Here is a 27567-nt window from a genome sequence, read left to right on the forward strand (position 1 = left end):
AAACTAGACTGTAAGATCCTTGAGGCTAGGAACTATACTTTAGCATTTCTTTATATATTGCAGAGGACCACACACATAGTAGGAGTTCATGTAAGATCTACTGGTTATTCAGTCTTTAATTAATGCTTTTATCCACCATGCTGCTAAACTCAAGCCTTCACTGACACCACCTTCCTCAAACTCTTCTCCTCTCTGATGGGAGGGCTGGGTATCAAACTTTTTTCCAGTACCTTCCTTTATAGAGAGCACAAACTGCACTCTCAATTCACTCCACTTTGCATCATCTGCTATGCCTAGTTTCAACTCCACAAAAGATGAACCTCTTCCCCCATTTCCTGCCTCCTTTGGTGTGTTGTGCCCCCCACCAACCCTACCCCTACTCTACCCCTAAGACCCTTGTAAGGCTTTATAAAGTCCTTGAGGGCAGGGGTTGCATTTTATTTATTGATTATATTCCCAGCACTTAGCACAGTGCCCAGCTATAGTAGGTGCTTAATATATGTTAATTGGATTTCCTTGGATTTCAGTGCCTTTTCCTGCATCTTTCAAGTCAGCATAGTGGCAGATAAGATTGTTTAACCTAAAATCAGAAAGTCTTGGTTTTAAATCCTGCCTGACACTTTTTTGCTGTGCGACCTTAGGTAACTCATTCAATCTAAGTGATACAATGGAAAAATCACTATATGTATTCTGAGAAATGGGCTTAGAGTCCAAAGCCAGGGTATGTTACTTCCTATGTGTGACTTTGGCCAGAAAACTTCATTTCTCTACCTCACTTTCCCCATATGTAAAATGCTAGAAGACCTTTTTTTTTTTTTTTTTTTTTTAGTGAGGCAATTGGGGTTAAGTGACTTGCCCAGGGTCACACAGCTAGTAAGTGTTAAGTGTCTGAGGCCAGATCTGAACTCAGGTACTCCTGACTCCAGGGCTGGTGCTCTATCCACTGCGCCACCTAGCTGCCCCAGCAGATGACCTTTTAACCAGCCACAGCTACTGAAGACTCAGAAAAGAAAGTTCTCACCATTAAAATCCTGGGCATCGTCAAATGGGCTTACCATTAGCAATGCATATTATTTTAACAATAGAAATTACTCTAAAGAAAGTTCATTCTCATTGGGTTTGTCACTGCGCCTAAGAACCACAAGATCTTTCTTTCCTAAAATATTCCAGGGGCTGTCTTTTCTCTCTGCATCCCCAGCACTCATGATATGGTAAGCCCTTAATTAATGCTTCCTCCAACCAGTTAGTCTCCGTTAGTTCTAATTCAATGATCTGATGACACTCTCTAAACCTCAGTTTCCTCATTTGTAAAATAGGAATAATAATAACCCCAACACCTACTTCAAAGGGTACCTTGAAGGTAGTGACTTATTTAAATTTGCATTCCTAGTGCCTAGCACATAGTAGGTGCTTCATCAATGCTTGGTCAAGTTGTTACAAGACTCAAGTGAAGTAATGTGAGCAAAGTACCTCGAATACTTTAAGAGCTATGTGAGTACAAGTCGTTGTTGTTGTTGTAATTTACTTGATGTCATTTTGTCTTCTCAACCTGATGCCTATTTCCATACCCAGCACCATGGAATAAAACGAAATTGAACAAAAAGACTCGATGGAAGAGCATAACAATGTTGTATAGTGGGTGATCCGAGTAAAGATGGTACCTCCAAAGACCCCTTCTGATGTAGCTGTAAAATGCCATTCATTTTCAAAATGAGACCTGCCAGGAGATCAAAGCCCAGGCCCATCTTTAAAATGCCTAGTGTTGAATTAGAGCTCATTACAGTAATAAACCACCCTGCAATCGAGCCAGCAAGAGGGCATTAATTAGAAAATTAAGCCCCATGGGTGACTGATTGTATTGAGTCCTTTTTAGGATGTAACAAGTCTTTCCACAATATATTAATTTTAATGAAACCATATTCCATTCTCTCTTTAGCTAATACACAGAGTTCTATCTTGATTAGGCAATTCAGGATGGTCTAAATAATTCCAAGATTTTTCTACAACAAAATTAGTATTAATTATATGAGCGATTCATAGGAGCTTTGCTTGGGAGCTCATCTTCCTAGGGTAGTGAGGCCAGCTACTTCCTCTGCTTCCCACCCCCCAGGCAAGGAGCAAAGGCAGGCCTTCTTCAGCCATCCTGGCTGAACTCCTGTCTTCACGGGCACATTGCCAACAGTCCTGCCCATCTGCACACAGGCAGACCGATTTCTCCCCTCTACTCATAGGGGAGAGACATTAAAATGCCAGCTGAGAGGGCTACAAAGGCAGAATTTACTGCATTTCATTCAGAGCTGCAAATCTTCCAACTGCGTCTGTACCCATAGGGAGGACCAGCCCTCGTTTTGTTTTCTTCTCCTTCAAGTCTCTCTCGGCAGCCTTGCTATTCCATCTGCTTCTAGGGGCTCAATATCTACCCAACTACATTCCTGCCTCTGCTTCCAGAGATCAGTCTCCACTATTCAGATTTGAGAAATAAGGAGGTGATTATCTCACTCTCCTCTGACCTGGTCACATCCTATCTGGAAAATTATATTTTTATAATTTGGGAATCAGTTTTGCCCAATTATTAAAAGAAGTTTGGATTATTTTATCTTTTTTTTTTTTTAGTGAGGCAATTGGGGTTAAGTGACTTGCCCAGGGTCACACAGCTAGTAAGTGTTAAGTGTCTGAGGCCAGATTTGAACTCAGGTACTCCTGACTCCAGGGCTGGTGCTCTATCCACTGTGCCACCTAGCTGCCTCTGGGTTATTTTATCTTTCAGGTCCTTTTCAACTATGACATAACCAACATACATTTATTAAACACCTACTATATACTAGGTACTATGCCTCTGGACTACTTCCTGTTCATTATGTGTGATATTTGATCTCCCTCCTCTTTGTCTTTGCATGGGCAGTCCTCCATGGCTGGAAGATTATGGGCACCACATTGTAGTCATTGTTAGGTTAAGATCATGGTTAACCTGATTAATGTCCAAAGAAAGACAGTCAGCCTTGTGAAGGACTTTAACTTCATTTCGCATAAATTACTTTCGGCAGATGATTTATTCTTTCTGGACTTTCATTTGTGGAAAAAAAAGAAAGGTGTTATGATTAAAGTGCCTCTAATTTCTGACAAGCAATCAATACACACTTATTTAAAGTCTACTTACTGTAATAATGAGGATGATGACAAGGTGCCAGTCACTATGCCAAGTGCTTTACAGTTATAATCTCATTTGATCCTTACAACCACCCTGGGAGGGAGGTACTATTATTATCACCCCCATTTTAGAGAGGAGAAAACTGAGGTAAATGAAGGTGAAATGACTTGCCCAGGTTCACACAGCTAGTAAGTGCCTGAAAACAAATTTGAACTCAGATCTTCCTGGCTCCAGGCCCCATGATCTACCCAGGTCTTGATGGTACTAGGACAGACAAGGATGAAGCATTCCATGCCCTCACAGTGCTTCCATTCTGGTGCCTATCACAGCATTTAATAAATACTTAATAAATGCATGATAGTTGATTGATGGGAGGCTCAAATGAACTAGATTATTTGATAGTCCCTTTCAACTCAGAAATTCTCTGATACATCAATCAGTTCAAGGTACCAGGCATGTGAGCATGCTTGGCTCAGAGTAGAGGAGAATGGGCAGGAGGGAGAGGCATAGAGCTGGGTTCAAATATTTGAAGAACTGCCGGGTCACAGAAAAGACAGATAGGATTTGCTTTGCTTTGTCCTGGAGGGCAGAACTAGGGAGTGGGTAACAAGGAAGGCTAGCGGAAGTTGGCAAGAGGACTTCTTGGCAATGAGACCTGTCCTAGAGCAGGATGGGCCTCTTCAAGAGGCAGTGACACTTCCCCCCCCTCCCCCCCTCCACCTCATTGGAAGTCTTCAAGCATAGGCTGAATGACCAGTCACTGAGGATGTTGTAGGGGGTGGCTTCTCAGTCAGATCTGGCCTAGAGAAAATGGTCTGAAGTCCAAGGTCCTCTAGCCTGGAGATTGTCTCTGTGACTGATCAGCATTATCTTCGAACAACTTCCATGGGCAGCCATTCTCCCATGTGGTAAAGGGGAGGGGGCAGGGAGAGAAAAAAAATCACTGGCAAAGCAAAGTGTGTGGTTATTAGAAACTCTGCTGAGCCCAGCTCAGGGATTTGCTACATGTGTGATTCAAGGCCCATCATCATTAGCCTTCACTCCATTTAGGAAGCAAGCAAGGTCTGCTTGCACCCCCAAGGAAGGCTGCACATGTCCCTGTAATCATTAAAAAAGAGATGATTTACTGCATTGCCGAGCTCCCAATTTGCAGTGGTTTTTGTCTGCCAAGAGTTTCCTGCGGGGACCTCTGCCCCCAGAGCTCTCTCACTTTCTCTTAAATGATTTAACGATGGTCTTTTGCTTTTTTTCCCCCTCCCTGCACTGCCTTCAGAAATGGGTCTAAGCAAAAACAACGGTGCCAGAGACTCCAAAATATCTCTAGCAGCGTTCTTTGTGGTAGCAATGGAGACAAAGCAGATACCCATCAGCTGGGGAATGCTAAATGAGTTGGGGCTACATGAATATAATCTTATCATCCTGTAAGACACAATGACTGTGAAGAATTAGGAAATGCATGGGAAGGAACTTAACTGAGTTGATGAATAGTGAAGTAAGCAAAAGCAGGAAAGCAATATATAACATGGTTATGACAATGTCAACAGAAAGATGACAACAACAAGATGATTAAAACTAAATACTGAAAAATGATAATGACCCAACTGGGCACCAAAGAAGAGATATGAGTAGACACCTGCCCACTTCTTTGTAGACACAGGGGTCTAGGGGTTTACACTGAGATGTCAAAGTCACCAGCCCATTTGCCAGGCAAGACTCTCCAATGCCACTTGAACCTGATTAAAATTGGGAAATGTTCATTAACATATTACATGGATGTTTCATGAATATTTCTCTCCATTTAGACTGCCTTCCTCAGGCCCCCCTGGGACTTTTCCAGAGCCCATCCAGGCCAAAGTTTTTAAGGGTGCCTACCATTTTCTTCAACCCACTCAGCTGCCAAATTGATATTCTTAAGAACACTGTCCTGCACACAAAGCTTTATTCCGCTTCATGTTTAGTCAACATTTATTAAGCACCTGCTATGTAGCCCCACACTGGGCTAAGCACTGGGGATTGAAACAAAATGGAAAAATACAGTCCCTGCTCTGTCAGGGAGCTCACAGTCTAGAGATGGATAACATGCAAACAACTATGTACAAGCATCCTATAGCCTGGAGAGACTGGAACATCTCAGAGGGAAGGTTCTAGCATTGAGGGAAGACCAGGGAAGATTTCTGTGGAAAGTAAGACTTTGGTTGAGACTAAACTACTTGCAACTAGTTGAGGCAGGAGGTGGAGATGAGAAGGGAGAGCATTCCAGGCCAGTGGGACAGCCAGGGAAATGGCCAGAGCCTAGAAATGCAGCATCCTGTATGAGGAACAGCCAGGAGGCCAGTGTTGTCGGAGAGCAGGATATGGAGTGCTGGCTGTGCCCCACACCTGCAATCCTCCTCCTCCTCCCCCCTCCCCTTTTCCTTCTTCCTCCCTTCTTCCCCTTCCCCCTCCCCCTTTCTTCCTCTTCCAACCCTCCTCCCCCTTCTCCTCCCATCTTCTTCTTCTTCCCCTTTCCTCTCCCCCTCCTCTCCTTCCTTTCTTTCCCTTCCTCCCCCTATTCTTCCTCCTCCTCCCACCTTTCCCTTCTTCCTTCCCCCCTCCTCCCCCTCTCCTCCTCCTCTTTCTCCTCTTCCTCTTCCTCCTTCCCCTCCCCTCTCCTCCTCCTCTTTTTGCTCTTCTTTCTCCTCTTCCTCCTTCCCCTCCCCTCCTCCTCTTTCTCTTCTTCCTCCTCCTTCCCTTCCACTCCCTTCCTCTTCTTTCTCCTCTTCCTCTTCCCCCTCCCCTCCTCCTCTTTCTCCTCTTCCTCTCCCTCCTCCCCTCCTCTTCCTTCTCTTCCTCTTCCTCCTTCTCCTCCCCACCCCTCCTCCTCTTTCTCTTCTTCCTCCTCCTTCCCTTTCCCTCCCCTCCTCCTCTTTCTCCTCTTCCTTCTCTTCCTCTTCCTCCTTCCCTTCCCCACCCCTCCTCCTCTTTCTCTTCTTCCTCCTCCTTCCCTTCCCCTCCCCTACTACTCTTTCTCTTCTTCCTCCTCCTTCCCTTCCCCTCCCCTTCTCCTCTTCCTTCTCTTCCTCTTTCCCTTTCCCTCCCCTCCTCCTCTTTCTCCTCTTCCTCCTTCCCCTCCCCTCCTCCTCTTTCTCTTCTCCCTCCTCCTCTCCACCTTTGGCTCCCTTCAAATCTCAGTTCAAATCCCACCTTCTGCAAGAGGCCTTTCCTGGTCCTCCTCAACACTAGTGCCTCCCCACTGAGATGGCCTCCCTTCTTCCCTGAACACGTCTCCCCCTTCAGACTGTGAGCTCCTTGAGGGCAGGGGCTCTCTTGGCCTTTCTTTGCTGCGTCGCCGGTGTTTTTTTTTTCAATTTAAATTGATAGAGAGGGGGGGACAGCTAGGTGGCACAGTGGATAAAGCACAGGCCCTGGATTCAGGAGGACCTGAGTTCAAATCTGGCCTCAGACACTTGACACTTACTAGTTGTGTGACCCTGGGCAAGTCACTTAACACTCATTGCCCCGCAAAAAAAAAAAGTTAATTAAATTGATAGAGAGAAATGAGAGGGGAGAGAGAGAAAGAAAGAGAGAGAGAGAGAGAGAGAGAGAGAGAGAGAGAGAGAGAGAGAGAGAGAGAGAAGAGAAGAGAAGAGAAGAGAAGAGAAGAGAAGAGAAGAGAAGAGAAGAGAAGAGAAGAGAAGAGAAGAGAAGAGAAGAGAAGAGAAGAGAAGAGAAGAGAAGAGAAGAGAAAGGGGGAGAGACAGAGAATGCAAGTGCTCTGAGGGCAGGGAATAGAGACAGGTAGTATGGACAATCTTCTTATCTCTATCCTATGGTGTATATGGAAATGTAATGTCTAAGTTCAGAATTTAAAAAAAATTAAATTAAAAAAGAGAAAATGTAAGCAACTTGAGAGCAGAGACTTTTGCCTAGCAAGACTAGCACAGTAAGGACCCATAATTGGTGTTTAAAACCATTGTTGAATTGAGGGGAATGTGCTCACTCAGTCAATCCACATGCCCTAATGCTGGGGGTAGGGGAATGTCTGTCCAGAGGCTCCCTTCAAGCCTGTTTGCAGGAGGTTGTCACTGAATCTGAAGGAATGAGAATACCAAAAGCAGGGACCTGGAGACCTGAATGCTGTCAGGTATCCTGCCAGCACCAGACCTGGGTCTCTACTTGTGTAGCCTCTTGGTTAACAATACCTGTGGATTGGGGGCAACTAGGTGGCACAGTAGATAAAGCACCAGCTCTGGATTCAGGAAGACCTGAGTTCAAATCCAGCCTCAGACACTTGACACTTACTAGCTGTGTGACCCTGGGGAAGTCACTTAACTCTCATTGCCCCACAAAAAAACCAAAAAACCAAAAAAACAATACCTGTGGATTGTATCAGGTTCTGCCAATGGGCAGGCCCTGAAACTGCCCAAGATGAGCTCAATTCTGTCAGGTCCCGTGTGTGTGTGTGTGTGTGTGTGTGTGTGTGTGTGTGTGTGTGTGTGTGTGTTTGGGAAGTGGAAAGGGATACATTTCTCTCATTTTCTCTTTCTCTCTTCCCTTTCTCTTTTCTCTATTCTTTCTTCCTTCCTTTCCTCCCCCATTCTATCCTTCCCTCCTCTCCCTTCTCTGTCTGTCTGTCTGTCTGTCTTGTCTGTCTGTTAGTCTGTCTGTCTGTCTGTCTTTCACACACACACACACACACACACACACACACACACACACACACACACACTCCAGCTGAGCACAGCCGACCCTTGCCTAACCAAGGAGAAGCCTATTTCAGAAGAGGAAGACCCCAGGCAGCCTCCCAGAGGCAGCTGTCAAGAAGATAGGCAGAAAGCCCCAACACAATGAAGGTTCACGGAACCTTCTTCTCGGGTTTGGAATAAAATGTCCTGGTCAGGGATTGGGGGATGGGTGGGGGTGGGGAGAAAGGGAGATTTTCATTTTGAGAGTCAGGTTCTCTACACCATTCCTGCCCCACTCTCCATTCAAAAGAAGCCCAGAATGAAACCTCCCAAGATGCTCCTCCTTCCCCCAGCCCAAATGTCTTATGATACTGTGAGACGAAAACTATAATTACAGACAATAAAGGCTGTGGCTACTGCTGAAGGAGGAATTTTCATAACTTCTAACAATGGGGATGCATCACTAAGTGAGGCCCAGAGAGGAAGGAGAGAGAGTGTGGGGTGAGATAATGAATTTGGTTGCTACCGGAGTATGCGTGTGTATATGAAAGAGAGAGGAGAGGAGGGAGAAAAGAGAGAGGGGGAAGGGAGAGAAAGAGGGGAGGGAGAGAAAGAGGGGAGGGAGAGAAAGAGGAGAGAAAGAGGGCTGAGAGGGAGAGAGAGAAGAGAGGAATAAAGGAAGGTGGGAAAGGAGGAAGCTTTGCTTCATTTTGGACTTTTCCCTCCTGGGCTCACAGCTCTCTGCACACCTGCCTGAAATAATCTTTAGCCTCAGGAGCAGAGCCCATATTTCCCACTGGGCCTCAGGCTCCACACTTGTGAGATGAGGGAAGGTAAACCAGATGATCTCCAAGGGCCCTCACAGCTCTGACATTCCTGTTCCAAGGCCCTGACATTTTCAGAAAGAATACAGCAGCACTAGGATTTAAATCCAGTTCCTCTGATTAAAATCCTTTCTTCTTTTCACTCTCTCACATTGACCCTCAGTCCTGTCTTTCCTGTGTAATCCAACACCCTCCTTCCTCCAAAACAAACCATACCCCACATGGCTGGAATGGTCAACAAGCTTTCCAGCCTTCAGCCTGTCATTAGGGGAGAACTTGGCTAATTACACCTTGGAAAAGGGATTTAGAAACAGCTTCTACTTAGGGGAGCTCAGCCCTGGGGCAGATAGATTGGAGGACACTTGGGAACATAGATTTGGAACCTAAAGACTTCCCATTCCAAGCTCCTCATTTTACAAATCAGGAAAGTGAGTCTCAGAGAAGTAAAGTAACTTGCTTATAATCCAACAAGGATATTATTTATTAAGCACTTACTGTATGTCAGGCACTTTGCTTAGTAGTGGGGTTGCAAGGGGAAGGAGAAAACAATCCCTGCCCTCAAGTTGCTTATACTTTATACATGAACAGATCCTTACAAGACACATTCAGAGGAGCTACAAGGGAGTCTCAGAGGGGAAACCAATGTTGTTGTTTGTCCTTCAGTTTTTGAAAAGGACCAATGACATCAGGAGATGATGTCTTGACTGGTTCATGCATGATTTAAATGGGACAATGGTCTCTGAGGGGGAGGTGGGACCAAGGAAAGGCCTCCTGAAGTGAGTTAACATTTGAGCTGAGTCTTAAAGGGAGCCAGAGATTCTAAGAGACTGATTAGGAGAGAAAGCATTCCAGAAAGTTCAAAGTCATGGAGATTGGAGATGAATCATCAATACAGCTAGAACCTAGAGTTAAGAAGACTAGGAAGATGGGAAGGGGCTGGGTTATAAAGAGCTTTTAATGCCAAACAGGAGTTTTATTTGTTACTAGAGGTAACGGGGAACCTTCGGAGTTTATTGAGTAGGGAAGCAACATGATTAGACCTATGCTTCAGGAAAATCTCTTTGGCAGATGAATGAAGGATAGATTGGATCAGGGAGATCTGGAGGCAGGAAAATGAATTAGAGGATATTGTAATAGCCCGGGTGAGAGATGGTGTGGGCTTGAATTAGGTGAGTAGCAGCTGTGCGAGTAAAACAAAGAGGACAAATGGGGCAGGAGAGAAATGACGAGATTATGGTGGGTGAGTGATAATGAGGTGTCACGAATGACATCGTTTACACACAACCATAAATGTCAGAGGCAAGATTGGAAGCCAGGTCTTCTAGGACTCCATGCAGAGCATCTTAGTAAACCCAATCCATTTTCTTTAATCCCCCCCCCTTTTTTTTTTGGTGGGGCAATGAAGGTTAAGTGACTTGCCCAGGGTCACACAGCTAGTGTCAAGTGTCTAAGGCTGGATTTGAACCCAGGTCCTCCTGAATCCAGGGCCGGTGCTTTATCTACTGAGCCATCTAGCTGCCCCCCTCTATTCCTTTTTAAAGTTTCAAAAACTAGGAAGAAGTGACTTCTACACATCCCTAGGGGACTACCTAACTGGCATGTTCCAGGTCTATCCTACTGGGTTGAACCATCACCTGAAGTTCTGTGATATCATCTGCGGGCTTCAGGGAACCTGGCCCATCTCTCTTCCACCTAATCAGGACTCTCTTCCGCCCCCCTACAAGGACAGAACAGCTGTTCTTAATGAACCCCTTTAGCTCCACAGAGATTTAAATACCATTCTGCTGAGACCCCCATTCTCTGGGCTTCCTTTCCCACAAAATCATGGAGTATCTGAGTTGGAAGGGAGCTCATAGCTCAGCCCACATATCAGAAGGAAGCCCTTTACAACCTACCCACCACAAGGGCTCATCCAGGCTCATCTTCGAAGACCTCCAGTAGGAAGAAATTGGCTACTTCTGAAGACATTCTATTGCACTCGGGTACAGCTGTAATTGTTAGGAAGTTTTTCCTGACCCCAGGCCCAAATCTGCCTCTTTACAACTTCCCTCCCAGTAATTCTAGTTCAGTCCTCCAGGGCCAAGCAGAACAAAGCTACTCCTGCTTCCCCATGACAGCCAATTCTTCAAGTCCCCCTGAAATTAGCTCAGAAAATTAGAACCTATCTAAAAACTTGCTTAAGCTTGATACTGCTGGAAAGACAAATCTGCAGCTTCATCAAAATCCAATGCTGAGCCACAAATAGTTATTAAGCATCTAACAAAGATGGGAGATTCAGAGCTGGAAGGAAATGAGTCTAACTTGCTTCTTTTACTCAAGAGGAATTGAAGACCCAGAAAGGAGGCATTCGGCAGTAGGAAAAAACACCAGATTTGGCATCAGAAGCTCTGGGTTCAAATTTCACCTTTCTTTTTCCTTGCTAGCTATGTGATCTTGAGAAAATTATTTCATTTCTCTGGACCTCAGTTTCCTTTTTTTATAAAATGAGGAATCTGGGCTGGATGGCCTGTGAAGTCCTTTCTACAACTCTAAATCAATCAATCAAGTCTCTCTTTCTTTGTCTCTTTGTGTCTCTGTCTCTCTCTGTGTCTCTGTCTGCCAGTGTGTGTCTGTTTCTGTCTCTGTCTCTCTCTCTCAGTAGCTAAGTGGTGCCATAGTGTAGAGAATTCTGAGCCTGGAGTTGGGAAGACATCTTCCTGAGTTCAAATCCAGCCTCCAACACTTACTAGCTGTGTGACCCGGGACAAATCACTTCATCCCATTTGCTTCAGTTTCTTCATCTGTAAAATGAGCTGGAGAAGGAAATGGCAAACCTCTCCAGTATCTCTGCCAAGAAAACCCCAAATAGGGTCACGAAGAGTCAAACACGACTGAAATGACTCAATAATAAAATCAATCTCTCTCTCTCTTCTTATATAAAATTCAATATTGTCTTCAACTCCTCATTCATACTCATTCATCATCTTCAATCAAGTGTCCAATCTGTGATCCTCAGAGATTTGCCCAAGATCCAGGTTATAGGAGATGGTAAGCTGGGCTCTGAACACAGGTTCTGCAACTTAAAACCAAGCATTTTTTTTTTCTCCTGCATCATTCTGCCTAGTATCTGTAAGACTCAGCTCAAAAATCCCACCTTCCGCCATTAAGCCTTTCTCCAAACCCTGTCACTGCTAATGATTTCCCTCTGATATCACCTTCCATCAAATGAGATAGTATCTATAAACTTCTTAACACATTGCCTGGCACACAGTAGGTGCTATATAAATGCTCATTCCTTTCCCTTCTCCTATCTGCTCTGAATAGATTTTGTTTATACCTACTTGTTTGCCTGGTAGTCTCCTCCATTAAGATCCTTGAGGGGTAGGGACTGGTTTTGCCTTTGTTATCCCCAGCACTTAACACAGTGCCTAGCACACAGTAGGCACTGGATAAATGCTTATTCCCTTCTTCCCATCTGCTCCGAATGGATCTTGTATGTACTTAGTCATTTATATATTCTCTTCTCAACTAGAATGTAAGCTCCCTGAGGGACCAGTTTTGCCTTTCTTTGAATTTCCAGTGCTTGGTACATAGTAAGTCTTTAATCAGTGGTTGTTGACTGACTGAAAGATGAGCAGACATAAAGGATTGTGCTAGGTTCAGAGGCTACAAAGACAAAAGGGAAATAGATTTAGTTTCCATTCTACTGGGGTTGGGCCATTGGAGAGGACCACATGTACACAGGTAAGTACAAGATAAGAGATCCTATAGCAGGAGATGGTGTCTGGATTACCCATGTTGCTGTTCAACAGCCTGGATAATTGAGAGCGGAAGGTATTAGTTTCCAGCTTTGCTCACATTTGTAAGGCAGAAGCTTAGGGCAATGAGGTGTGACTCTCTCCCTCCTCCCCCCAAAGACTAAGCATCAGCAAGTAGCCTTAGAGAGCAGATCTGTTGCTTTTCTCCATCCATTCCCTGCACCCCCCAGATCCCTCCACCCCTTGCCAGGGCCCACCCACATCTTACCTTAAACATCTGTTTCACCTTCTGCCGGGGCAGGTTCACATTCAGCTTATGAAGGAGCTGGAGGACCTCGTTAATGCTCAGGCTGCCATCCCCATTCTTGTCTGCTTCGTCAAATGTCTGCTTCAGCCACTTTGAGGCTGAGTTAGGGGCCACACAACAGCTGGCCTGACCCAGTCCAGCCCAGCCCCCATAGCATCCCTTAATGCAGCCCAAGACCTAGACACTCCCTTCCTGATCTAATGCCTCCCCTAGGCCATCTCATCTCCCATCCCCTCCTCACTCCCTCTGATAAAGGTAATGGATGAGCCCCAACATTCAATCTTGTTTGTCCTTCATTCCCGAAGAGTACCATGACATCATATATATGACTGGAGATGGCTCCAGATATTTAAGGCAATTGGGGTTAAGTGACTTGCCCAGGGTCACACAGTTAGTAAGTGTCTGAGGTGAGATTTGAACTCAGGTCTTCCCAACTCCAGGGCTGGTGCTCTATCCACTGCACCACCTATCTTTCCCAGCATCCAATCTCAGATTTTCAGGATAATGGTGGTGGATGGGGACCCAAGACAACAACCCCATTTCATAGGGTGGGAACATTTTTCTTAGGCAGATGAAAGGCAATGGGGTTATAGGAGAAATAATTTATCATATTCTCTTCCCTGAGAGTATGAATGCAAGGTCCTTGAGCAGAAATGGTTTGACTTTTGTCTTTGAGTCTCCCAGTACTTAGGAAAGTGCCTGTCACATAGCAAGCACTAAATAAATGTTTGTTTGATTAGTTGATTGGAGTCAAAGTCAGAATCCTCCAACTCTATACTAACTATTGGGCCTTGGGTATCATAAGGACAGGGACTGGACCTGTAATCTCATGGATTATGTAACTCCCAGATGAGAAAATTCTCTCTACCAATTCCAATGTAAGTTACCACCTTCTCTGCAGTTTAACATCCTAATAGAGTTGCTCAGAACTCTAGGAGGTTAAGTGACTTGTCCAGGGTCACAAAGAAATAGTACTTGGACCTAGGTCTTTCCATCCCCAAGGCTAGTTATCTATCAACTATGACATGCTGCCTCTCTCCCACCATCATTGAATAATAGTTTTTATAAATGGAAGGAAACTCAACAGCCAACAACTCATACCAAAGAATACCCAGTATGACATACCCAATAAGGAGTCATCTAGCTTCTGCCTGAAGACCTACAACCAAGAGGGACCTCCTCCTCCCCAAGTCAGCCCTTTCTACTCTTAGCAGCTCTAACTGCTAGGAAGATTTTTCTGATAACAACTCTCTCTGTGCCTCAGTTTCCCCACCTATACAATGAAGAAAATGAACAAGAACATCTCTAAGGTCCCATTCAACTCTTAAAACTTATCATCATTTGTGGGTTCTGTCCATTTATTTAAAAAGAGTTAGAAGAAATGTTACTGATTAACTAGTCCAACTCCCAAATTTTACAGATGAATTAACTGAGGCCCAGAGAGAAGTACCTTGCCTGAGGTCACAAGGCTGATTCTTGGCAGAATTGGAACTTATAATAAAAAATATCTGACATTTAGAGAGTGTTCCAAGGTTTTCCCGAAAACTTTACATCATTATCTCATTTTATCTTAAGAACAACCTTGTAAGGTAGGTATGATCAGCCCCAATTTACAAATAAGGAAATTGAGGCTCAAAGAAATTAGGTGATCTGCCCATGGTCACAGAGCTTGAAAGTATTGCAAATGGGATTAAGATCCATCTTTTTTCTCTCCAAGTCCAGTCAGTCAATCAGTCAACAGATATTTATAAAGTGCCTACTATGTGTCAGGCACTTTGCTAAGTACTGGGAATACAAAGAAAGGCAAATGGGGGCAGCTAGGTGGTGCAGTGGATAAAGCACCAACCCTGGATTCAGGAGGGCCTGAGTTCAAATCGGACCTCAGACACTTGACACTTACTAGCTGTGTGACCCTGGGCAAGTCACTTAACCCTCACTGCCCCACAAAACAAAAAACTAAAACTAAAACAACAACAACAACAACAACAAAACCAAAGAAAGGCAAACAAAACAAAAATCCCAGTCCCTACTCTCAAGGAGCCCACCAGTACTAAGGGAAACAAATTCTTCAGCCATCTCCTTCCCTACCCCATCCACAACTCCAGTTCCAAAGGATATTGGTCCCGAGTTCTCTGGCGCTTGGACAGACTGTCCTCATCACTGATTCCTGCCATCAGGTACCGGAGTCCTGTGATCCAGGTTCGAGCTTCTTCTCCGTTGGAGGACACAAGGTCCAGTGACTCCATGTGGTCCCCATAGTAGATGCTGAAGCAACAGTTGGGATCAAAGCTCCCGTCAGCATAGCGCTGGAAAATCTCTGACTGCTTTCCCTCACACACCTCCTGGACGGAATCAATGGAAACTGGGGGAGAGAGTATTGAGGAAGGTCAGAAAAGTAAGCCAGTATTTATATGGAGCGAAGTGGTTTGGGGTTTTACAGTTGTTATCTCATTTGATCCCCATTTTACAGATGAGGAAGGTGAGGTAAACAGAGATGAAGTGATTTACCCAGGGCCCCCTAACTATTATGGGCAGACTTCAATCTCGGGGCTTCCCTTCTTCAAGTCCAGAGTTCTATCTGCTGTATCACCTGGATGCCAAGGAGAATTGTTGTGTTTTTGTTTTTGGTGGGTTCTTTTTTTGCCAAGAAGAATTGTGAACAACTTTATCATTTTCCCTTTTTGTGTACCCAGTGTCCCATGTGAGGCATCCTTGTATGTAGTGGCTACTCAAAAAAAAAAAAAAAGGTTTGCTGGAATGAATTGGAATAGACTTCAATAAGAACCTTAGACCCAGCTCCTCAGGACATATGCTGGACAATGAATGCCATCTCCTCTAGGAAGCCTGCCCTGATTCTCCCCTTGGTCACCATCATCCCCTTCCCATCTGACATAGCATTTTACACTTCCATTTGTGTATTTGACCTGACCTCCCCTCAACTAGGCTATAAACTCTGTGAAGACAGAGGCTGTCTGATCCAAATTTTTCTCTCTGCTTCCCCCCACCTCTCCTAAGCCCCTATAAATATTCTTTGCATATAGTAATAATAATCAACACCACGGTGGTGAAGTGGGAAGATCACAGAATCGAGAACTGGTGAATCTGGGTTCGAATCCTATCAGCCCTTTATTAGCCAGGAAACCTTGGGCCTCAGTGTCCTCATCTCTAAAATGTGGGGGATTGGATGAGGTCTATTCCAAGCTGACCCCTATGATATCACAAATATATATCTTGCCTTCAGGTTTTCAGAGCACTTCATCTCATTTGTTGCTCACAGCCAACCCCTGAGAGATGGGTGCTCTTATTGACATGCCCTTTTTCAGATGAGGAAACAGGTGTCAGGATATGCCCAGAGTCACTGAAGCAATAAGTGTTGGATGTGGGATTTGAACCCAGGTCTTCCTCACAAGACCAGATCTCCCTCCCTAGGAAGTACTTGATAAACATCTACTTGTGTTGATTACTCTAGGATGTTGTAGAAAACTAGGAATCATTGGTCATGTAGCTAGAGAGTCCCTCCCTGTACTCACATATAATCTATTTTTTTTATTTATTTTATTTTATTTTTTTTTTAGTGAGGCAATTGGGGTTAAGTGACTTGCCCAGGGTCACACAGCTAGTAGATGTTAAGTGTCTGAGGCCGGATTTGAACTCAGGTACTCCTGAATCCAGGGCCGGTGCTTTATCCACTGCGCCACCTAGCCGCCCCACATATAATCTAAATAAGCCAGAAATTGAGTCTCCACATCTTAAGGCAGGGAGAAAAGCTGGTGTGAGATGCCCATGGAGGTGGGAGAATTTAGACTTACTGTTTTTCTATCGACCTCCTTGAGTCAGATTCTGACTCCAGGCTAAGGAAGTGGCCCACAAACCCCTGCTGTGTTCCTACCTCTCCACTCACCAGGGCTCAGACAAGGTCAAAAGTGGGTTAAAGAAAGACTTTGATATGATATGGGGAAGACAGAGAGGACATCTTTGGGAAGAAAAGAGAAGAGCAGCTCAGGTTACAAACTCTCTTCCTCAGCTTCTTTCTGGCAATAGGCTCTTTAACCCTGACAAGGGCCAAGAAACATGGTGGGGAAAATGTGAACAAGAATCTCTGGGTACATCTGTCTAGGAAAGAGAAGACATCCAAGCTCTGGACCAATGACCTTGCTCCTAGGAAAACCCCATGCTAAGGGAAATAGGCAGCAGAGCAGAAGCACCTCATTACTGCATCCTTCCTTCCCAGCCAAGGAATGTCAGCTCTCTTTTCAAAGTTATTGGCATGAGATGGACAGCTGGGCTGCCTCTGCTCTGGGTCCTAGGCCAGGGGAGAAAAAGACACGTACCCAACAACTTGAGACTATGTACTCCTGGAGAAGAAAGGATGAAACATATTACATAGAGAGGGGAGGAGGAAAAAAAGGAAAGTAAGGAGAGAGACAGAGGCAGAGGGAGAGAGAAACAGATAGGCAGAGACAGAGAGACACAGAGACAGAGAGAATGGAAGGGGTAAGACAGAAACAGAGAGGAGAGAGAAAGAGATACAGAGAAAGACAGAGAGACAGAGACAGACAGGGACAGAGACACAGAGAGAGACTGAGAGACAGAGACAGACAGACAGGGACAGAGACACAGAGACAAAGACAGAGAGACAGACAGAGATAGAGACACAGAGATATATAGAGAGAGAATATGAGAGGAGAGAGGGAAGAAGAGGAAGGGAAGGGGAGAGAGATTGAGGAAGGGAGGAAGGGTGAGAGAGAGGAGAAGAGGCAGGAGAGAGATGGAAGGGAGAAAGAGTAGAGAAAATTGAGACTAGAAGAATCAGCTGTGAAAAACCAATTCTATCAACTGAGTTCTGTCCCCACATAAATCTTCCCTGCGGGGACATGTAATTCTCCTGGGCTAGATGACAAGGGAGCCATCCATCTTTCCAATAACAAGGAATACTGAGGCCTGGACTGACTCTTTTATGTTTTTTCAGGCAGCGACTTTCTCTAATGTTAGCCCAGGTTCTAGCAAAAGGTTTATTATGACTCCCAGGTTTCTAGGGGTGAGCGAACTATTTTTGTCATTGTTTTATCGTGCCTCTGAAAAGTAAGAGGAATAAGGGTCTAGAAGAAAGCCTGCAGTCCAAAAGGCATATTCTGTGGGAGAATCTCTGGGAGGACAAAGATAAGGATTAAACAGGAGGCAAAGAGGAAGATGGGTCATGATGGATGCTCATGGAGAAAATGCCCACACCAATGAGGTCCCAGATGCATTGAGTAACAGTTTACATTTTTGTAGCCCTCGGGTCTGTAAAGCTTACTAGGTTATTTCATTTATCTTCACAACATCCTTGTGAGATAGGTCATATAATTATTCCTATTTTAGGATGGAAGAAACTGAGGCTCAGAGGTGACTTCTCTAGGATCGCACAGCCAGTGGTAGTCTAAAGTAGACTTCAAAGGTTTTGACATCTGGCCCAGTACCCTAGATAGTACACCACTCAAGATTGCCAAAACTTGTATTGAAGTACTTACCCCTCCCTAGCACCATATGCTGGGAAACAGTAGAAAACCTGGGTACCAATTCTTGCCACTATCACTCCCTTAGTGATTTTGGGAAAGTCACTTAAAAAACCTGTGCCTCAGTTCCTTCATCTGTAGAATGAAGGGACTGGACTAGTTGGCCTCTGAGATCCCTTTCAGGCTAGGACCCTGGTCCCAAGATCCTAGAAGCCCCTTAGGGTCACACAGCTGCTAACAAGTGTGTAAGGCAAGCTTGGGTCTTCTTGATACAAGTCCAGTGTTCTTTCTCCCTGCATTAAGCTTCATGCCTCCTCAAGGCATGGCATGGCATGGCATGGCAGGAATCTTTGGAGGGCTCTTGAAGGCTATGAGAGTGAAGAACAGGCTTTGGAATAGTCAATGGTTTGAAAAGCTTTGTTGTTGGTCTGTACACCTGCTGCTTGAGTCAAGTCAGCAAGCCTAATATGTGAGAGACACTGTGCTGAGTGTTGGGTCTGAGGACCAACTTGGCTAAGTCTAGAGATTTAACTCCTGGGAGGTCAGCCTCAGGGTGATAGATTTTTCAGTCCTAGATGCTCTCCAAGGCCACCTGTTTGGTCATGAGTTGGGAACAGGTATGGGGGAGGGCAGACCTGCACAGATTCAATCATAATCCTGGAAGAGTTGAAGCAAGGAGCATTGTAAGTCTTGGGAAAGAAAGGTGGACTCAAGAGATGAGTCTTAGGGAAAAGAGGGAAAGGGGAAGGGGAAGAAAGAGAAGGAAAGGAAGGGAGAATGGAAGGGGTAAGACAAAGAGAAAGAGAAGGAGGGAAGGAAAGGGTAAAGGAAGAGAAAGGTCGGAAAAAAAGGGGTAAGACAAAGGAGAAGAGGGTGGGGAAGGGAAGGAGAAAGACAAAGACAGAGGTAAGATGAAGGAAGAAGAAGGGGGAAGAGGAAGGATCAGATGAAGAAGAGGAAGAGGGAATAAGAGGGGAAAGGAAAGGAGGGAAAGAACAGAGGAGAAAAGAAAGAGGAAAGGGAAGAAAGGAACACCTGTTCTTCAGGAAGTGTAAGAATCTGTGTTGGAAGCTGGATTCATTTTGGCTATTCCTGGGCCTGAATGCTAGAATCTTGACTATAATAAGGAGTTAGAAAAGAAAGCTAAGTGGCCCTGCTTGACCCCAGCTTCCTTGTAAGACACTGTCAATCTGCTCTCCATCCTTTGAATTCCCTTCTTCTGAAGCTTGAGAGGTGTGTGTGTGGGGGGGGAGCGGGAATAGAGGGGTTTGGGAGCGGGGAATGACAGAAAGCTCTGGGGCCAATTTTAGCCTCCTTGAATCGCATGACTAGCTTTATCTGTCCACCTCTGCTCTGGCTTCTGGGAGGACGGTAATGAGAAGTGGGCACCAGCAACTTGTAAATTGGCTCTTCTGTAAGCAAGGGGATTACAGGGCTGGAGAGATGGGTTAGGGGGACAGCAGGCTTGGCACTGCTGCTTTCCATCCCTCCCCTTACTGGGAGTTGCCAGAAGGAAGACATTGCAGACCCAGGTCTCTCTTTCATTGCTATAGACACACAAAGAAACTCCCCCAAATTGGCTTCTTCATATCATACTCATGTCACATAGAGGACTTAGAGGTCAAAGACCTCAGTTCAAATCCTGATTCTGTCCTGGATGACTCTGGGCAAGTCATTTGGCCTTTTGGGTCCCCAAGCAAAACTAAATTACAGACAAATTGCTGATCTTCCCAGGCAGAGGGAGTTTCCACACCAGGAACATAGACAAAATGTTTGAGAACTGGAAGAGACCACACTTATCCCAGCCATCCTTATTCATTCATTCATTCATTTATTCATTCATTCGTTTGTTTGTCTATTTATTTATGCAGGGCAATGAGGGTTAAGTGACTTGCCGAGGGTCACAAAGCTAGTGAGTAACAAGTGTCTGAGGCTGGATTTGAACTCAGGTCCTTCTTAATCCAGGACTGGGGCTTTATACACTGTGCCACTTAGCTGCTCTCCATCCTTATTTTTATGGTGGGAGAAAAAAAAGGCTCAGGGTTTGGAAGTTCCAGGTTCCCTTGTGGGAAATGTTTACAATCAGTTAAGTATTTATGAAGTGACAACTACATGCCAAGCACTGAGGATACCGTCAAGAATGAAACAGGCTTGGAGAAGCTAGGTGGCACAGTGGATAGAGCACTGGCCCTGGAGTCAGTAGGACCTGAGTTCAAATCCAGCCTCAGACACTTAACACTTACTAGCTGTGTGACCCTAGGCAAGTCACTTAACCCCAATTGCCTCACCAAAAAACCCCACAAAAAACCAACAACAAGGGGCAGCTAGGTGGCACAGTGGATAAAGCACCGGCCCTGGATTCAGGAGGACCTGAGTTCAAATCTGGCCTCAGATACTTGACACCAGCTGTATGACCCTGGGCAAGTCACTTAGTCCTCATTGCCCTGCAAAAAAAAAAAAGAATGAAACAGGCTGTGTCCTGAAGAATCTTCTGTTTATTGGGGAAGGCAACATGTATCTGAGCACATGTATAAAATAAATAGAAGGTAATTTGGGGAGAGGAGGGGAAGGCACATGCTTCTCGGGGAGGCGATGAGGAAAGGCATGACGTGGTAGGTGGCATGTGATCTGAGCTTTGAAGGAAATAGGATTCTAAGACTGTGTCCAAAGAAGTTACAGGACTGGAAGCCTGGAATGTATGACTGGAAGTCATACATTCAATGACAATTCCATTTGACCTGTTTTATTAAACACCTGCAATGTCTAAGGCACCATGCTAGATGCTAAGAATACACAGATTAAAAGGAAACCATTCCTGGCTCCAAGAAGCTTACATACTAGCAGAGTATATACAGCATGGACACAACTGAGTACATTCAAAGTTTGGATAAAGTAAATTCAAAAGGGAGAGGATATTAACAGTTGGGGAAGGAGGAGCAGAAAAGGAAAGCCTCATGTGAAAGTTATTGCTTCAGCTCCACTTGGAAGGAAGCCAAACATTCCCTAAATGCTGAGTGTTGCAATTCAAAACAATCTCTTTCCTTAGAGAGCTAAGAGGTCACCTCTAGGAAGCCTTCCCAGATTAGTCCTGTCCTAACCACAGTTTCATTTACTGTGTTCAGCCTTCCTTAGTACCTACAGATTCAACTTGTTCAATCATTGGTTGGCCACAAAAGAATCCGTTATTTTCTCAAGTGCTGCTAATCCTTCCTATACCCTTGGATGGTGGGGCCCATTATTATTTTTTTGTTGTTTGTGTTTGTTGTCTATGGAATTTTAAAGCTAGAAGGGATCTTCTACCAGGCCACTGTGTCTTATTCCCTAAGCAGAAGCAGTAGAAATGCCATGTGTTATTGCCCTAGCTTTGGAAGGGCAAGTCAAGTTTTTGAAATGTATTGGCCAATGTCCAAGTTCCTGAAGATTTAGCTTCTAGTCCTAGCTCTGGGAGCTAAGCATGGGATAGATAGCACAAGGGTTCTTCACCTGGGTCTCATGCGATGGTTTTTCTTTGAAATATTTTGATAATTGCTATTTCCATATCAGTTGTTTCCTTTGTAATTATGTTTTATTTAGTGCATATAAAACAGGATCGAGGGGTCCAGAGGCTTCACCAGACTGAAAAAGGGGGCCATGACACATAAAAAAATGTTAAGATGCCCTGGTAGAGTAGAATGAGTGCTGGACTTGAACTTAACAAGATTTGGATTCAGATTCCAATTCTGACACTCACTGATACTTCCCCTCTCTAAGTCTGTTTCCTTATCTCAAAAATGGGGTTATTCTATCTCTAGTGGTCAACTCACAGGGTTATTGAAAGACTTATGTAGGATAATGAACAAAAAGTACTTTACCAAAGAAATGCTATGAGAAGACAACTATTATTACTTCAAGCAAGCATTTATTAGGCACCTACTATGTGCCAAGCACTGTTCTAGTCAATAGAAATACAAACACAAAAGCATAATAATGCTTGCTTACTGCCTATGGGAAATTGGGCAAAGTCCTATCACTACTCTAAGCCTTAGTTTTATCATATAAACTATAAGAGGGTTGGATTAGATGATATCTAAGGTCCTTTCCAATCTGGATTCCATTAACTTATGACCATCTTTAAGGTCATGTTCCATTGAGATCTAGCATTCTTGAGTTGGAGGCCTCCAATATAATGCAGAATCCAATGACTTCCCAAGAATTGGCCAGGTCCACCATTACGGGGCTGAGCCCTACTGCTGTCTCCTTCCCTTATAAATAGTCTCCTGCTTGCAATCCTTGGGAAAAATGCCCCCTTAGTCCCCAGTTGGATGGCAGGATCAGTGCCAGGGATGGCCGGTTTATCAGAGGAAAGATGGTAAAGAGGGGAGAGAGGAGGGATTTTTACTTCCCTAGAATTCACAATCGGGATTGACCCAAATTGAAAGGCAGACCTCATACTTACTCTTGGCCTTCTCATTCTTCCGTGATGGCCGCCAGCGGATGCAGGACTTGTGCTCATCCAGGTAGTAGAAGCGGACCAGGCCCTTGGAGCCACCTCGAAGCTTGACCATCTGAGTCCCAGACTGCATGGAACTGATGCATCTTTCCACTAGAGACACAAACAAAGAGAGGGGACAAATCAGCTCAGTGTCAGTCTCTGCCTTTCATCTTCAGAGGATCACAGGTTTAAGAGCTGCAAGGGACCTTAGAAGACTAGATGTCCAACCCCTTCCTTTGTTTCAGAGGAGAAAACAGAGAGTCCAAGAGGGGAACTGATTTGCCCAAAGTTACACAACTAGTGGAAAAGCCCAAGATTTGAACCCAGGCTGACTGCATATAGGCCTAGATCACAGTTCATCCTCAGACACATAAATGGCACAAGACCTTGAATTTAGGCACCTGGGTTCCAGACATATCTCTTACAGGAAGTCATTTTGGGACCTTGGATAAGTCTTTCTCCTTCATGGGCCTCAGTTTCCTCTATAAAAAGAGATGATAGGGCTAAATGACCCCTAAGATCTCTTCCAATTTGACCCTCCAAGTCTTTTTTTTTTTCTTTTTTCTTTTGCAGGGCAATAAAGGTTAAGTGACTTGCCCTGGGTCACACAGCTAGTGTCAAGTGTCTGAGGCCAGATTTGAACTCAGATCCTCCTGAATCCAGGGCCAGTGCTCTATCCACTGCACCACTTAGCTGCCCCTTCTAAGTCTTTAAAGGATTTCCTCAATGGCTTAAATTTATATTAATTACAGTCAACATGGGATAGTGGCTAGAGAGCCAGGGTTGGAGCTGGGGAGATCTGGGTTCAAGCGTTGGCTCAGATACACAGTGGTGTAACATGGGGCAAGTCACAACCTCCCAGTGGACGAGGCATTCTACAGTGCCTTTGGCAACTAAAGTAGTATGACCTAGTAGAAAGGAGTATTGGGCTTGGAGGACAAGAAGAACTGGATTCAAATCCTGCCTCTGGCATTTACTAGCTATGTCATTGTTGTACAGTGGTTTTCAATCGTGTCCAACTCTTCATGACCCCATTTGGGGTTTTTCTTGGCAAAGATACTGGAGTGGTTTGCCATTTCCTTCTCTAGCACATTTTACAGATGAGGAAACTAAGGAAGACAAGGTTAAATGACTTTCCCAGGGTCACACAGCTAGTAAGCGTCTGAGGCCAGATTTGAACTCAGGAACATGAGTCTTCCTGACTTTTCCTGGCCCTCCATGCACTGAGCCACTAGCTATATAACTCATCTGTAAAATGGAGATAATTCCTACGTCCCAGAGATGTTCTGAAGCTCCAAGGAGAATGTTTGTAAAACACTTTAGAAACTTTAATATAGTGCTGTGGAAAGAGCAGTGGGTCTGGAGTCAGGAAGACCTGACTTCAAATCTTGCCCCAGACACTGTGACCCTGGGCAGGTCACTTAACCTGTTTGCCTCAGTTTCCTCATCTATAAAATGGGAATAATAATAGCATCTACCCTCCCAAGGTTGTCGTGAGGATCAAATGAGACATAATTATAAAGCATTTAGCACAGTACCTGGCACATAGTAGGTGGTACATAAATATTATTATTGTTGTTGTTGTGTTACTGGGAAGCTGCCAATCTGCATTGGTGTAGGGAGATTCCACACTTAGGAATTTGAGAAATTGATGAAATCAGATTTACTTCCCCCCTCCATGTTGATGATCATTATTTAATTTACTTATCAATGAACATTTTTCAATATATCTTTTTTTTTTTGGTGGGGTAATGAGGGTTAAGTGACTTGCCCAGGGTCACACAACTAGTAAGTGTGTCTGAGCCCAGATTTGAACCCAGGTCCTCCTGAATCCAGGGCCGGTGCTTTATCCACTGTGCCACCTAGCCGCCCCCTCAATGTATCTTTTTTTAAATTAAATTTTATTTTCATATTCTCGCTTTTCTTCTCTTATCTCCACTCCACATTGAGAAAACAAGAAAAACAAAACCCCTGTGGCAAACTTCAATCGACTTTTATGTCCACTATCTCATTGCTTCCCAACATCCCATTTGAAAAAGAGTACAGATACCTATCATATGCCCCATTAACCGTGAACCCAGATCTCCCCATTCCCACTTCAATGGGCTCACTAATTCTGCTCATTTAAAAACTTGCTTTCCCTATTGTTATGCGTCTCTAGAAGACAAAATTGAAAATACCTGTGTCACCTCCTAAAATCTGCACCCTTCCATGGCAGTCAATTCTACATACTCAAGCCATTCTCTGGAATGGGGCAGAGTACAAAAGGTGTCCAGGCATCCCCAGACCCAAGCTGCACAGGGGAAGGGGATTCCAAGCCTCCCATCATCCCTATGCCCCAAGTCTGTCCAGACACTTTAGTTACTTTAGTTCTTAGGGACCAGTCCCCTTCTCCTATCAATTGTCCTTCCTTGGATTTAAAGGCATAGGATTTCAGAGTTCACCTCATACTTTTGCCTTCTTTCTTTGGAGAACTTCTTTTACCCACATGTCCTTGAACCAGTGGGTGCACCCTCAGGTTAGTGCCTGGTGTATTGCTATATGAGCCAATCAGCTAAGCTTTCCTTAAGGGTAAGTAAGGGAAGGACCCATGTTATAGCATGACAAGAATATAAGATTTGGAGCCAAAGCCCCAAACTGTATGCTGTGTGATCTCTGCAGTTCAGTTTCCTCTTCAATAAAATGAGGTTAGGCCAGATGAACCCTAATGTCTCTTCCAGCTTTAAAACTGTGATCCTATGATTTATGTTCCCATCAGAACTCCAGATCTTCCATTAGCTCCTTGGATCAATTTATCTCTGTGAGCCTCAGTTTCCTCATCTGTATGACCAATGGGTTGGAGTAAATAACTGCTATTGGTCCTTCAGCTCAAAATCCCATGCTTCTTCTAAACTGAATCCCTTAGGGTGAACGGTCTACTCTAACACGACTACCCACCATGGGGAAGCCACCAGTTTCCTGTCCCCAAGCCATCCCATCTCCTTAGGTGTGGACAAGAAGGGTTATATGTCTTTTTAAAAAGTCCCCCTCCCCCCCCATTAACAAACATTTCTTATTTTTCCCCTTCCCACCCCTCCTATATGAGAAAAAATGAAAAAGAAAATCCTTATAACAGATAAGCATAGACAAGCACAACAAATTGAGCAAATATCCACATTGGCTATATCCAACAATGTATATTTCCTTCTGCATCTGGAGTCTATCACCTCTCTGTCAGGAGGTGGACAATAGGCTTCATTATTAGTCTTCCTTTCTTAGTCCAGAGTATGAATGATTCCCTGAGTTCCCTCCTACCAAGCTCTCTCCCTCTAATAGGCTATTCTGAATCACTTTCATCTTCCCAGGTTTCTCTGTGCTCCACCTCCCCCACCCCCATCCTCTACCCCAAGGCATATAATAACAGCAGCCTCCAATTTCCTAGTGCTTTAAGGGTTATAAAACTCTTTGCTCCCAACAGCCTGATAAGAGAGGGCAAGTGTTACCATCCCCATTTCACAGATGAGAAAACGAAGGCACAAAAGAATCAAGCCTCTTCTTTAAGCGCAGACAGCTACTGAGCCTTATCCTGAAGTCCAGGACTCTCCCAAAACACTATGATGCTGCTCAAACACAGATGGCAGGGTAGGGCATCCTTTAGAGGAGGAAAGGGGATCATTCAGATAACAGGCAGCACAGATAACATTTGAGCCTGAAATGCAAGCACTGGGCTTGGAATCAAGAAGATTTATCTTCATGAATTCAAATTTGTCTTCAGACACTAGCAGTATGGCCCTGGACAAGTCATTTAACCCTGTTTGCCTCGGTTTCCTTCTCTGTAAAATCAGCTGGAGAAGGAAATAGTAAATAATAAACTACTCCATTATCTTTGCCAAGAAAACCCCAAATGGAACCATGAAGAGTTGGACACAATTGAAAAACAACAACAAAACCTCATTTTATAGAGGAGGAAACTAAATCTCAGAAGGGTAATGATTTATCCAAGATCACACAGGTAGTACGTGGCAAGAGCAGGGCATCAAACTGAGGTTCTTAGACTTGAAAGTCAGGGTTCTTTCACTATTCCACAATGTGTCCTAACTGCCAGTCCAAATATCGCCCCAGTCTTTAGGGTCCAGTTGAAGGCCTTCCCAACAAACTCAGATCCACGTTCATGTCCCTCTCCTCTGAATTTCTAATCTAAAAGTTAGCATTGACTTTAAGATCATATGCTTCCATTTGCAAGTGGGGTCACACAGAGTTGGACATGACTGAAAAAAACGACTGAATGACAACAATATATAGTGCTTAATGTATCAGGCAATGTGCTAAACATTTTACAATTATTATCCTATGTGATCCTCACAACAACCATTACCCCCATTTTATAGATGAAGAAGCTGAGACAAATAGAGGTTAGATGATAGCAAGAAGAAGCATACGATCTCAAAGTCAGTGCTAACTTGTAAAATGAGCTTGGGCAGAAATACTGGAATGGTTTGCCATTTCCTTCTCCAGTTCCTTTTATATAGATGAGGAAATTGAGGCAAATGGGGTGAAGAGACTTGCCCAGGGTCACCCAGTTAGTAAGTGTCTGAGGTAAAATTTGAACTCAGGTCTTCCTGACCCCTAACTCTGCACTCTATCTACCACACCACCCAGCTGTCGCTAGCAGTAAATAATAATAATAATTATTATTATTATCATCATCATCATCATTATTATCATTATTATAGAGCTGGGTTGGAACAAGATACTAGTGAATTTTCCAGAAGAGGAAACTGAGGCCCAGAGAATGATTGATTAGCAGAGCCCCTACTCATATGCAGAGACCTGACTCCTCCTATTCCCTCTTCCCTGCTGCCTTCAGACAACAAATAATACTTGTTGATTGGCTGATGCTGATCATGAAGCTGTTCAAAGACCTCACCAGATAATGAGGATC

At 44.4% G+C, this 27567-nt stretch overlaps 1 protein-coding gene across 5 annotated transcripts in view; it reads right to left on the minus strand.

The window, feature by feature from the left end:
• PLCH2 (phospholipase C eta 2) overlaps window positions 1-27567 on the minus strand; it is a 250225-nt gene that overhangs the window by 87747 nt on the left and 134911 nt on the right. For all 5 annotated transcript variants that reach the window (XM_043994784.1, XM_043994783.1, XM_043994787.1 and 2 more), the window contains exons 2-4: window positions 22611-22757; window positions 14799-15042; window positions 12642-12771 (exon numbers count right to left, since the gene is read on the minus strand). In XM_043994784.1, the coding sequence (XP_043850719.1) occupies window positions 12642-12771; window positions 14799-15042; window positions 22611-22757 (521 nt within the window). The remainder of the gene's footprint in view (window positions 1-12641; window positions 12772-14798; window positions 15043-22610; window positions 22758-27567) is intronic.

The sequence above is a fragment of the Dromiciops gliroides genome, chromosome 3 (assembly GCF_019393635.1).
Source record: "Dromiciops gliroides isolate mDroGli1 chromosome 3, mDroGli1.pri, whole genome shotgun sequence".
NCBI lineage: Eukaryota > Metazoa > Chordata > Mammalia > Microbiotheria > Microbiotheriidae > Dromiciops > Dromiciops gliroides.